At 42.0% G+C, this 12,990-nt stretch overlaps 1 protein-coding gene across 5 annotated transcripts in view; it reads right to left on the bottom strand.

Annotated features, from left to right (window-relative positions):
• UBR1 (ubiquitin protein ligase E3 component n-recognin 1) overlaps nucleotides 1-12,990 on the bottom strand; it is a 155,681-nt gene extending 142,691 nt beyond the window's left edge. Inside the window, exon 1 of one of the 5 annotated variants that reach the window (XR_002523040.2) lies at nucleotides 12,646-12,990. Coding sequence is in view for 1 of the 5 variants with exons in the window: in XM_017960573.3 (XP_017816062.2) it covers nucleotides 12,646-12,726 (81 nt within the window). In the remaining 4 variants the exon portion in view is untranslated. Of the gene's footprint in view, nucleotides 1-199; nucleotides 331-12,645 lie in introns of those variants that run through there. The other 4 variants (XR_002523041.2, XM_017960573.3, XM_003900842.5 and 1 more) reach the window with 4 other exon arrangements.

Genomic DNA, 12,990 nt, shown 5'->3' with positions numbered 1-12,990 from the left:
ATCAGTCTTTTCAAATAAATGAAGATAACTATTATGTCTCTCATTCCTAGTCTCTTCATTTCATGGCTAAACTGAAAGAAAGAGACAAAAGAAATTTGGCCAGCCCTAAACACATGGTATCCTGACCACTCTCCAAGTTGATTACCCTTATGAAACTGCACAACATGCTTCCATAAAGAGGAATAGGACTATTTATTACCTTCCTTATCCCGAGCACTAAACTGCGTCAAAAGATCGCATTCTGAAAAGGTGTGGTAGCTCAGCCTGTAATCCCAACACTTTGGGAGGCTGAGGTGGGTGGATCACTTGAGGTCAGGAGTTCGAGACCAGTCTGGCCAACATGATGAAATCCCATCTCTACTAAAAATACAAAAAAATTAGCCGGGTGTTGTGGTGCACGCCTTTAGTCCCAGCTCGGGAGGCTGAGGCAGGAGAATCGCTTGAACCAGGGAGGCGGAGGTTGCAGTGAGCCGAGATCGCGCCATCGCACTCCAGCCTGGATGACAGAGTGAAACTCCATCTCAAAAAAAAAAAAAGCAAACAAACAAATAACAAAAACATCACATTCTCACATTTCTTTTTTCTTTTAAAAATTTTTTTCTATTTCTTTTTCTTTTTTTTTTTTTTAAATATATATTTTAAATCCTCTTTTTCCTAGTTCCCACAAGCAGACCATTCTTTGGCTGCCACATCACATGACATCACATGCAGACAACTAAAACCCTTAGGTCAATCACATGTAAGAGACCTAGTCCTATACCAAATGAACCTAGGTATAAGGCTTTACTTTCATCACAATTTACTTTTGACACAATATTCAGCCTATATGGGATTTATCCTTTACTTGTTATCCCTACCAGCCTTGTGCTGTCTGTAAATATGTCTTCTATGTCTGTATGGCATTGATAAAATAGGCCAGAGTCAAATATAGAGCCACATGACAAACAAGTTCACTCTCTTTTCTTTGCTGTTGAGATAACGTATAAGCATGCTGTCAGAATTTGGTTTTCGAAAACATTTTGTCCCTCCTAAGGGACAAGTTCTCCTTGTCCTATCTGTTATATTCTCTTTTTCGTCTCTGTCATAGGTCATGCCCCAATTTTCTAGGCTTTCCTTGACGTATTTAGATAAGTAAAATCCTGCTTTCATAAACTCTGAGCTATCTATTTCATATTCTCTTTCTGCTGTATGGAATATATATTTGCAAACCAACTAAAATCCTCTCTTAAATTACAAGGCAGAACATGCGTGTATTAAAAAAATTGATAAATTAACAGACTTTCCCTCCAGTGGCTAAAGTCATTTCTAGCTTACCCACAAATACCAAAACTTCAAAGGCATTTTAAAAGGTACTCCATAAAGACATTAAGTAGTTATAGCTCCACTCCTCTAAACAAGTCAAACAGACTTTGTTCTGAAGGGTGGCATTAAGTAAACTACTAGAAAGAAAATTATATTCAAATGAGTAACAGTAGACTGCATTCTGGACAGGGTCTGTGTCATTCCTGGGCGGCAAGTGGGCACTTAGGAAAGTGCATTAACTCTACTGGAGTCTTATCAGTAACGTTTATTCACCACAGCATATTTCCATAAGCACTCAGATTAGTATTAGAGTGTGACAACATTTTTAAAAAAAAAAAAAAAAAGGCTGTACCAAATGCTTTAAAAAAAAACCCAAGCTCATCAACTGTTGTTTATTCAAGAAGAGGCATGTTAACTGAAAATACTTTGAAAGAATGTATAAGCGGTCATAGTAAATCACCTGGGATTAGTGATCTTAATATTTTGTGTTAGGTCATCTGAGGCAAGGGGTTAAAAGCTTAAGGAAAATTATTTCACAGAGCACAGCATACGCTTAATACCTTTACAGAAATGGATAAAGTGGCAGCAAGGGAAATCTGAGGTAACCCTCAAAATCAGCACACGAAGAAAGGATGGGCAAGATACAGGCATACCTCAGAGACGTTTTGGGTTCAGTTTAAGACTACCACAATAGAGTGAACACAAAGTGAGTCGCACAAATTTTTTTGGTTTCCCAATGCATATGAAAGTTATGTTTACACTACACTTTACTAAAAGTGCAATAGTATGAAGTCTTTAAAAATGTACATAACTTAAAATACTGCTAAAAAATGCTAATGATCATCTGAGCCTTCAGAAAGTTGTCATCTTTTTGCTGATAGGGGGGTCTTCCCTCAATGTTAATAGCTGACTGATTAGGTTGGTGGTTGCTAAACATGATGATGGCTGTGGCAATTTCTTTTTCTTTTTTCTTTTTGAGACAGAGTCTCACTCTATCCCCTAGGATGGAGTGCAGTGGTGCGACCTGGGTTCATGGGCTCACTGCAATCTCCACCTCCCAGGTTGAAGCAATTCTCTTGCCTCAGTCTCCTGAGTAGCTGGGATTACAGGCGCCTGGCTCATTTTTGTATTTTTGGTACAGATGGGGTTTTACCATGTTGGTCAGGCTGGTCTCAAACTCCTGACCTTAGGCAACCCACCCGCCTTGGCCTCCCAAAGTGCTGGGATTACAGGTGTGAGCCACCACGCCCAGCCAGGCAATTTCTTAAAATAAGATAACCATGAAGTTTGCCACACTGATTGACCTTTCCACGAAATATTTCTCTGTAGCATGTGACAGCATGTTACCAACAGTAGAATTTCTTTCAAAACTGGAGTCAATCCTTGCCAACTCTGCTGCTGCTTTATCAACTACGTTTATGGAATATTCTAAATCCTTTATTCTCATTTAAACAATGTTCACAGCATCTTCACCAAAAGTAGATTCCATCTCAAGAAACCACTTTCTCTGCTCATCCAGAAGTAGCAACTCCTCATCCATTACGTTTTTATCATGGGTTTGCAGCAATTCAGTCATAACTTCAACCTCCACTTCTAATTCTAGTTCTCTTGTTACTTCTACTACCTCTGCAATTACTTCCTCCACTGAAGTCTTGAACCCCTCAAAGTCATCCATGAGGGTTGAAATCAACTTCTTCCAAACTTCTGTTCATGTTGATATTTTGACCTCCTCCCACAAATTATGAATGTTCATAATGGCATCTAGAATGCTGAATCCTTTCCAAAAGGTTTTCAATGGACTTTGCCCATATCCATCAGAGGAATCATAATTTATGAAAGTTATAGTTTTATGAAATGTGTTTCTTAAATAGTAAGAGTTGAAAGTTGCAATTACTCCTTGATCCACAGGCTACAGAATGGATGTTGTATTAGCAGACATGAAAATAACATTTATCTCCTTGTATATCTCCATCAGAGCTTTTGGGTGACCAAATGTATTGTCAATGAGCAGTAATATTTTGAAATATTATCAGCAGTAGTTCTCTACAGTGGACTTAAAATATTCAGTAAACCATGCTATAACAGATGTGCTGTCATCCAGGCTTTCTAGTTCCATTTATTCAACATACTCAGAGTAGCATAATTCTTAAGGATTCTTGGATCTTCTGAATGGTAAATGGAAATTGGCTTCAACTTAAAGTTACCAGCTGCATTAGCCCCTATCAAGAGAGTCAGCCTGTCCTTTGAAGCCAGGCACTGACTTCTCTCTAGCTATGAAAGCTCTACACGGCATCTTCTTCCAACAGAAGGCTGTTTCATTTACATGGAAAATCTGTTTAGTGTAGCCACCTTCATCAATTATCTTAGCTAGATCTTCTGGATAACTTGCTGCAGCCTCTCCATCAATCAGCACTTACTGCTTCACGCTGCACTTTTATGTTGTGGAGATGGCTTCTTTCCTTAAACCTCATGAACCAACCTCTGCCAGCTTCCAACTTTTCTTCTGCAGCTTCCTCACTTCTCTCAGCCTTCGGAGAACTGAAGAGAGTGAGGGCCTTGCTCTTCGATTAGGCTTTGCCTTAACGGAATATTGTGGCTGGTTCAATCTTCTATCCACAGCACTAAAACTTTTTCCACATCATCAGTAAGGCTGTTTCACTTTCTTATCATTTGTCTGTTCACTGGAGTAGCACTTTTAACTTCCTTCAAGAACTTTTCCTTTGCATTCACAACTTGGCTAACTGCTTGGCACAAGAGGCATAACTCTTGGCCTATGTCAGCTTTCAACGGCTTTCCTCACTAAGCTTCATCATTTCTAGCTTTTGATTTAAAGTGAAAAATACTGAACTTTCCTTTTCACTACAATACTTAGAGGCCATTGTAGGGTTATTAACTGACTTAATTTTAATATTGTCCCATCTTAGGGTATAGGGATGCCCAAGGAGACGGAGAGAGATGGGCAAGCAGCTGGTCAGTGGAGCAGTCAGAACAAACACATTTTTTTATTATGTTTGCTGTCTTTTATGGATGTGGTTCATGGCACCCCAAAACAATTACAATAGTAACATCAAAGGTCACTGATCACAGATCATCATAACAGATATAATAATGAAAAAGCTTGAAATATTGTGAGAATTACCAAAATGTGACACAATGACATGAAGTGAGCACACAATGTTGAAAAAATGGCACTGTAAGGTGTGCTTGAGACAGGGTTGCCACAGACTTTAATTTATAAAGAACTGATTAACTACAAAGCATAATAATGAAGCTCAATAAAATAAGGTATGCCTGTATTTCACTGGTTCATCTGTATCACTGACTTATAAAAGTATCTATCCAGACACAATCTTTGTGCAGTACTGAGGACAAAAACCTTTTCATTTGCAGCATAGTGTTTGGTATTGTAAGAAGTCAGTTTCCAGCACTAGCACATCTACACTAAGTTATTGTTCCTTCCCTAGACTCTTACAGTTAGTGGGGCTGAATCACTCGTTTTGACTTAGGGTTTTAGAACTCAATTTCACATCTAATGCTATAGAATCTGGCATTAAAAAAATCAAAATTTCCCTAAGTCCCCAAAATAGAAATTATGAGATGGTGAAAAAACAAAAGCCATAGGTCTTGCTAAGATCTGGTAACAAAGTACTTCAGTTAGGGCTCAAAAAACCTAGGTTTGGCCGGGTGCAGTGGCTCACGCCTGTAATCCCAGCACTTTGGGAGGCCGAGGGGGGTGGATCACGAGGTCAGGAGACACAGACCATCCTGGCTAACAAGGTGAAACCCTGTCTCTACTAAAAATACAAAAAATTAGCCGGGTGTGGTGGCGGGCACCTGTAGTCCCAGCTACTCGGGAGGTTGAGGCAGGAGAATGGCATGAACCCAGGAGGCAGAGCCTGCAGTGAGCTGAGATTGCGCCACTGCACTCCAGCCTGGGTGACAGAGTGAGACTCTGTCTCAAAAAAAAAACCTAGGTTTTCATCAGTTTTCCTACTCAGAGTATGTCCTTACTACACAAAACTGTACTATGGCCTAAAACAATATAGATTCAAATTTCTAAGGAAAATCATCTCCAATTAAAATCAAACATAACTTCTCACTTCTATTTTGAACTCAAGAGATTATGTTATATTTTAAAGATCCCCTATAGGCCAGGCACGGTGGCTCACACCTGTAATCCCAGCACTTTGGGAGGTTGAGGCAGGTAGATCATCACCTGAGGTCACGAGTTTGAGACCAGCACAGCCAACATGGCAAAATTCCGTCTCTACTAAAAATACAAAAATTAGCTGGGCAAGGTGGTGCGTACCTGTAATCCCAGTTACTCGGGAGGCTGAAGCAAGAGAATTGCTTGAACCCAGGAGGCGGAGGTTTCAGTGAGCCAAGACTGCGCCACTGCACTCCAGCCTGGGTGATGACTCCAGAAAAAAAAAAAAAAAGAAGTTCCCCTATAGATATGAGATTAGGGGGTACATTTTTCCTTGATTTCCATAATGATTATTGCGAAAGCATAACAACATTAAACTTTTAAAAAATCCTCCCATTTGAGCAGGAGACAACTTTGGGAAATAACAGAAATATTCTATATTCTGATTCAGTGGTAGTCACACAAGTATACACATTTGTTAAAATTTATCCAAGAAATGCCTTAAATGGGTACATTTTATTGTATGTAAATTATATCTCAATAATGTTAGTATCTCTTAACATTCTCAGCTCCCATTACCTCTACCTCCTCTCTACCTCAGTGTCTCCTCATTCATTCATTCATGCATTCAATAAAAATTCTGAAGCAATGTGCTAGAAACTAGAGATACAGCTGTGAACAAGAAATAGTTCAGGCCTTCAAGAACTTCACTGTCTAGAAGGAAGGACACATAGTAAACAGATAATGTCGAGTATAGTCTGGGACATGCTACATACAACAGGAATATGGAAAGGGTGCTATAGGAACACATAAGAGGTGCTTTTTTTTTTTTTTTTTTTTTTTTTAAGACGGAGTCTTGCTCTGTAGCCCAGGCTGGAGTGCAGTGGTGTGATCTCAGCTCACTGCAAGCTCCGCCTCCCAGGTTCACGCGATTCTCCCGCCTCAGCCTCCCGAGTAGCTAGGACTACAGGCGCCCACCATCGCACCCAGCAAATTTTTTGTATTTTTAGTAGAGAAGGGCTTTCACCTTGTTAGCCAGGATGGTCTCGATCTCCCAAACTCGTGATCCACCCTCCTTGGCCTCCCAAAGTGCTGGGATTACCGGTGTGAGCCACTGCGCCAGGCCAAGAGGTGCCTTTAACCTGGCTCTACCATTGCAAAAACTTGATGTGCCCCTATGTACTCAAATTCTAAAATTCCCCTTTCTGACCACAAAGTTCAGTCCTCCCAGTTATGTCAATCTCATGTCCTTTAATACCTCAATCCCACCAATTCCCTCCAGATTTCCTGTTTTGGCTTTTATTACCTCCCTGATCAGCCTGGACTCCAAGGTTAGCCACTGCCCTAACATGCCCGCTCATTCCCTCTTTTTTCCATCTACAACCTCCATCCACCGATCACTACTAATCTTACTACAATAAATCATTAACGTTGATCCTCAGTTATTCATTCATTTAAAAAAAGTGTCTTCTGCCAGGCGTGGTGGCTCACGCCTGTAATCCCAGCACCTTGGGAGGCTGAGGCGGGTGGATCACCTGAAGTCAGGAGTTTGAGGCCAGCCTGACCAACACAGAGAAACCTTGTCTCTACTAAAAATACAAAAATTAGCCAGGCATGGTGGTGCGTGCCTGTAATCCCAGCTACTCAGGAGGCTGAGGCAGAAGAATCGCTTGAACCTAGGAGACACAGGTTGCAGCGAGCCGAGAACATGCCATTGCACTCCAGTCTGGGCAACGAGAGTGAAACTTCGTTTCAAAGAAAAAGAAAGTGTGTTCTCTATCAATCATGTACCAAGATACATCAGTGTGGCCGGGCACGGTGGCTCACACCTGTAATCAATCCCAGCACTTTGGGAGGCTGAGGCAGGCGGATCATGAGGTCAAGAGATCGAGACCATCCTGGCCAACATGGTGAAACCTCGTCTCTACTAAAAATACAAAAATAGCTGGGCATGGTGGCATGCACCTGTAGTCCCAGCTACTCAGGAGGCTGAGGCAGGAGAATCGCTTGAACCCGGGAGGCAGAGGTTGCAGTGAGCCGAGATCACACCACTGCACTCCAGCCTGGGGACACAGCAAGACTCTGTCTCAAAAAAAAAAAAAGATGCATCAATGAACAAGTCACACATGATCCTTCCCTTCATGGAACTTACCTCTCCCTCTGGAGGGAGAAACAGACATTTCACTAAGTAAATAAAGACAATACAGTAATTACAGATTGTAATTGCAAGGGGAGAAAAAAACAGGTTGCTTTGACAGAGAATAAGAAGAACTCATCTCTTAGACAGGGTATGTATTAAGAAAAAACAGAGGAAAAACACTCTAGGAAAAGCAAACAGCAAGCAAAGGCACAGACCCTAAAGCAAAATACAGTTTCGGCTTGTACTAATAGGCCAGGATCAGTGAGGAGAATGTAATAGGAAATGAGGTGGAGATGTAGGGGCTGGATCAGGCAAAGTCTTGAAGGCTTGTAATGAGTTTAGACTTTATTCTAAGTATAATAGAAAGCCACTGAGGATTTAGATAGGAGACCGACATGATCTGATTTAATCTTTAAAAGATTATTCTGGTTGTTCCGTACAGAATGGACAGGAAGAGGACAACAGTGGAAGCAAAGAGACCAGTTAAGAAGTCACTGCAGTAGCCAAGACAACAGACAGTGACTTGGACTACATGGGTGGAGACAGAATTATTTGTGTTCAAGAGCTATTATGGAGGTGTTGTCTACAGAGACAGGGATAACCAAACTCTTGATCTGCCTTTCTCCTTTCCTCTCCTAAAATGTGGTCTTTCCTCTCAATATATGACACAACCAAGGCCAGGCACAATGGCTCACACCTGTAATCCCAGCAGTTGGGGAGGCCGAGATGGGTGGATCACTTGAGGTCAGGAGTTCGAGACCAGTCTGGCCAATACGGTGAAACTCCACCTCTATTAAAAACACAAAAAAACTAGCTGGGTACGGTGGCTCACGCCTATAATCCCAGCAATTTGGGAGGCTGAGGTGGGCAGATTGCCTGAGGTCAGGAGTTCAAGACCAGCCTGGCCAACATGGTGAAACCCCTGTCTCTACTAAAAATACAAAAATTAACCAGGTATGGTGGCAGGCACCTGTAATCCCAGCTACTTGAAAGGCTGACGCAGGAGAATCTCTTGAACCCGGGATGCGGAGGTTTCAGTGAGCCAAGATCTCGCCACTGCACTCCAGCCTGGGCAACAGAGAGAGACCTTGGCTCAAAAAAAAGAAAAAAAGGCCAGGCATGGTGGTGCATGCCTGTAAATCCAGCTACTCAGGAGGCTGAGGCAGGAGAATTGCTTGAACTTGGGACACGGAGGTTGCAGTGAGCCGAGATCATACCACTGGAAACAACACAACCTCTGCCATGAATGGTTAAACCAAAAACTGAGGATGCAGATGTCATCGTTCCTTCCCTTTTGCCTCATGCATAATCTATCAGCAAGTCTTTTTGCTTCTTCCATACTTCTAAAATCTCTCTTACATTCATCCTCTTCACTCTATCTCCAGGGATAACCCTTCCAGTGCAAGCTACCATCAACTATGGCTTGGGTTACAGCAGCAACTTCTTAATTGCTCCCACTGTTTGAAACACCAGACATCCAAGTGAAGATGTCAAGTAGGCAGTTGGATTTATGACTCTGGAGTTCAGAAGTGAGATGACACAGAGATATATATTTGGGCACTGAATACATACAGATGGTATTTAAAGTCACAGAACTGGATGAAATCCCCTAGGTAGAGGTTATAAACAGGCAATAGAAAAGAGCTGAGTATCATGCCAAGAGGTATCTTCTGAAATTGACTTAAGGAAGAAAATCTAGTTGAGGAAGACAGAAGGCAGAAGTTCTGGCAGACTACCTCACAACCCTCTTGATTCCCGATTTTTCTCAGTCCTCATTATCATAGACCCAATAAACCACCCTCTCCTCAAAACGATGCCCCATGCCATCACACTACTCTCACCTCCTACCTGCTTGCCTATTCTGTTTCCACGTTCTTACCTCGTTCTTCCATTTTCTACCCATTTCAATCATTCCTGTTCTCTTTCTCTCTGTCTCTGTCTCAATCTCTCTTTTCTTGTGTGTGTGTGTCTATATACGCACACATTTTCCTCCTCAAAGATTTTATCCAGGCTGGGCGTAATGGCTCACTCCTGTAATCCCACCACTTTGGGAGGCCAAGGCGGATGGATCACTTGAGGTCAGGAGTTCGAGACCAGCCTGGCCATATGGTAAAACCCTGTCTCTACTAAAAATACAAAAATCAGCTGGGCGTGGTGGCACACACCTGTAATTCCAGCTACTTGGGAGGTTGAGGCACAAGAATTGCTTGAACCTGGAAGGTGGAGGTTATAATAAGCCAAGATGGCACCACTGTACTCCAGCCTGGGTGATGGAGTAAGACTCTGTCTTAAATAAATAAAATAAAATAAAATAAAATAAAACCGTGTCTCTACAAAAAAATGCAAAACATTAACTGGGCACGGTGGCACATGCCTATATTCCCAGTTACTCAGGAGACTGAGGTGGGAGGATCACCTGAGCCCGAGAGATTGAGGCTGCAGTGAGTTATGTTTGTGCCACTGCACTCCAGCCTGGGTGACAAAGCAAGACCCTATCTCAAAAAAAAAAGATGTTATCCATTCCCACAACCTCAACTGTAAATTTACTGATAACTTCCAAATACCTAACTAAGTATTACTCAAAGTGTGGCCCATACACCACTATTACAGAATTAGCATGGCATGCTTGTGAAAATGCAGATTCTTGGACCTCACCTCAGACCTACAGTATCAGTTCCCCTGGTGATTCTTAAGCAATGGCTTTTATCAATGTCCACCAATTCATACATATTATTTTATTTGAATTGCATGTGAGATAATGTTAGGAATACTACAGCCTTCATGCTTACTATCAGCAACATGAATGAAAAAGGATCTGCAGACTAAGAAGAAAATTTAAGGAAATCAGAGACTATAACCAGGGATTAGACTCTAATGCAAATTGTACAATTGCTTAAACCTCTATGAATGTCCCGTACTATTTATCTTTGTCTAAAGATAAACAATAAGGAGTAGGGGGGAACAACTGAGCTTGTATTGCTTAAGAGCAAAGTAGTAAACTGGGAAGCCAGTGTCACACTATGGCTAGAATAAAATTGAAAACAGTAGTATTTTTAAAAAGAGAAAAAGAGAAAGAGAGAAAGGTAGAATAATCTGTAGGGTCTTCAGTAGAGAGAGAGATGCAAGCCTTAAAAGGGGTTATAAAGCTTAACAGTCACAGGTCCTCATCTACTGACATTACTCTACCTTGAATTAAAATTATCTGGGCACTTATATTACCTGTGTCACCAGATTGTGAGTTCCCTGAGGCTATATTACACAATCTACCTACTACTTTGCAAAACCTAAAGCCCTGCCCAACAAAATCTAATAATATTTCCTGAGGTAAAGAGTTGCCACATAAATTCTAGCTCAATTCCTGTATCATCTCCAATTCCAAATTAGTGGCGGCCAGAATGATGGGGTTTTACTGTATCATTTGGAAAAAATTAATGTATCAAAGCTTTAAATATTAGTCTTCAGATACAAAATTCTAACAATCCTTCAGACCACAGCACAGTTTCCCCACTCCTTCTAACAAGCAAAACTCACAAACTACCATTAAAATGTTTCAGCTGCTTTTATATTTGTCCTACCTCCTCATTCCTTATCATCGCAAATAAGATGCTTTCTCCTTCACTACCAGTAGTGAAGTGAATTTGAACTGCTATTTGGGGTGGAGGAAAACAGCAAGCACTGACATAGTCAGAAGCCAAACCCTTTTCCAACTCGCTCCCTACCTGGTTCCTACCTCCTAGCCAGTCTCTTCAGTCCCTGAAGTAGCTCCCTCTGTTTTTGCATAAAACAATGTTCAATTGTATGCAGGGTTAAAAAACAAACAAACAAAAAACCTTCAAGAATGCTTTTAATCTGTAATCCTAGCACTTTGGGAGGCTGGGGCAGGTGGACCACCTGAGGTCAGGAGTTCCAGATCAGCCTGGCCAATATGGTGAAACCCTGTCTCTACTAAAAACACCAAAAAAAAATAAAAAAAAAAATTAGCCAGGCATGGTGGCAGGCGCCTGTAATCCCAGCTACTCAGGAGGCTGAGGCAGGAGAATTCCTGAACCTGGGAGGCAGAGGCTGCAGCAAGCCGAGATTGTGCCACTGCACTCCAGCCTGAACGACAGAGTGAGACTCTGTCTCAAAAAATAAAATAAAATAAAATAAATAAAATAAAACAAAATAAAGCTTTTATTAAATTACAAACCAAAGAAACTTCAGAAAAAATGGTGTATATCCCAAATCTCTAAATGCTGCTATTTGGGAAGACAAAACTAATAAAACATTATGCAGCGACAGATACTTGAGTATTTTCTACGTATCTCCCCACTAGATACCCTGGGCATCCAGAACGTTTCCTAACATTGCCCTCTACTCTTATCTTCCACCGTCAGCTTTCTCCCTGTAGCTAGTGACTCAAATTTGTTCAATATCTCTGCCTTCCCATTCTTTCAAAATGCAAGAGCAAAGTATAGATTCCAACATTAATTAATGGTATTGCTCTGGCTTGAAATGTTTGGGAGTTCTTTCTTCAGCTTTAAAAAGTAGCGACAGATGATGGGCTTCTCCACTGAGGGTTAGGCCTGGGGTTCTTAAGATGCTATATCGAAGGCCAATTACTACACCTCACATTTAGACATGACAGTGGCAGCACTCTCTACCATTATCAGGTCCCGGCCAGCAGGCTATGCAACACAATACCAGGTGCTGCATTCCCATCATCAAGAGTAAAGGGTTAGTACTGCTTCTATACGAAAATGGCTCTTGCTCCAACCCCGCCTCAGCCCCCACATCAAACCGTCTAATAACATCACTGGTTCTTTCTACTTCAGAATAGAGACATGCATGCTTGAGATCATCAGGAATAATACATAACAAAGTCATTATATTCCGTACACTTGGCTGGCAGAAATGTGGGTTGCGACTAACTTTTTATTCAGTGGCTTCCTTCCAGATCAATCCAGATAACTCCCCCTTCCCAGAGCCGCCATAAGGGGTGAAGCCCCACATCCTCCTAAGCGCAGTAGGGAGGGACTGGGGGGAGGACAAAAGAGACTTGCCTATAGGGACTTACACATGCCAGACGCTGAGGGGTCTGGGGTAACTCCGCGCTGATTTCCATCCTCTCCGCACCTCCAGCTTCCTCGTCCGCCATCTTGAGGGAAACTGACTCCTGCAGTTGCCGACCCCCGGCCAGAGGCAAGCGGAAACCTGTGGCCGGTCGGAGACACAGGGACGACACTTTTACGACGGCCCCTGAAGTCGGGTTTGACGCAGAATTGAGGAGCGGCTTCCGGCCCGCTTCCCGGAAGCAAGCGTCACGACGTGAAGGGACTGGAGAATTTTTTTTTTCCCCCTGTAATTTATTAGGCGTAGCGCTTGGTAGCTGAGTGGTTGTATATTTGGATTTGGTGCTGGG

The sequence above is a fragment of the Papio anubis genome, chromosome 7 (genome assembly GCF_008728515.1).
Source record: "Papio anubis isolate 15944 chromosome 7, Panubis1.0, whole genome shotgun sequence".
Lineage (NCBI taxonomy): Eukaryota > Metazoa > Chordata > Mammalia > Primates > Cercopithecidae > Papio > Papio anubis.
The sequence above is the reverse complement of the archived record's forward strand: the minus strand, read 5'-3'. Positions and strand labels throughout refer to the sequence as shown.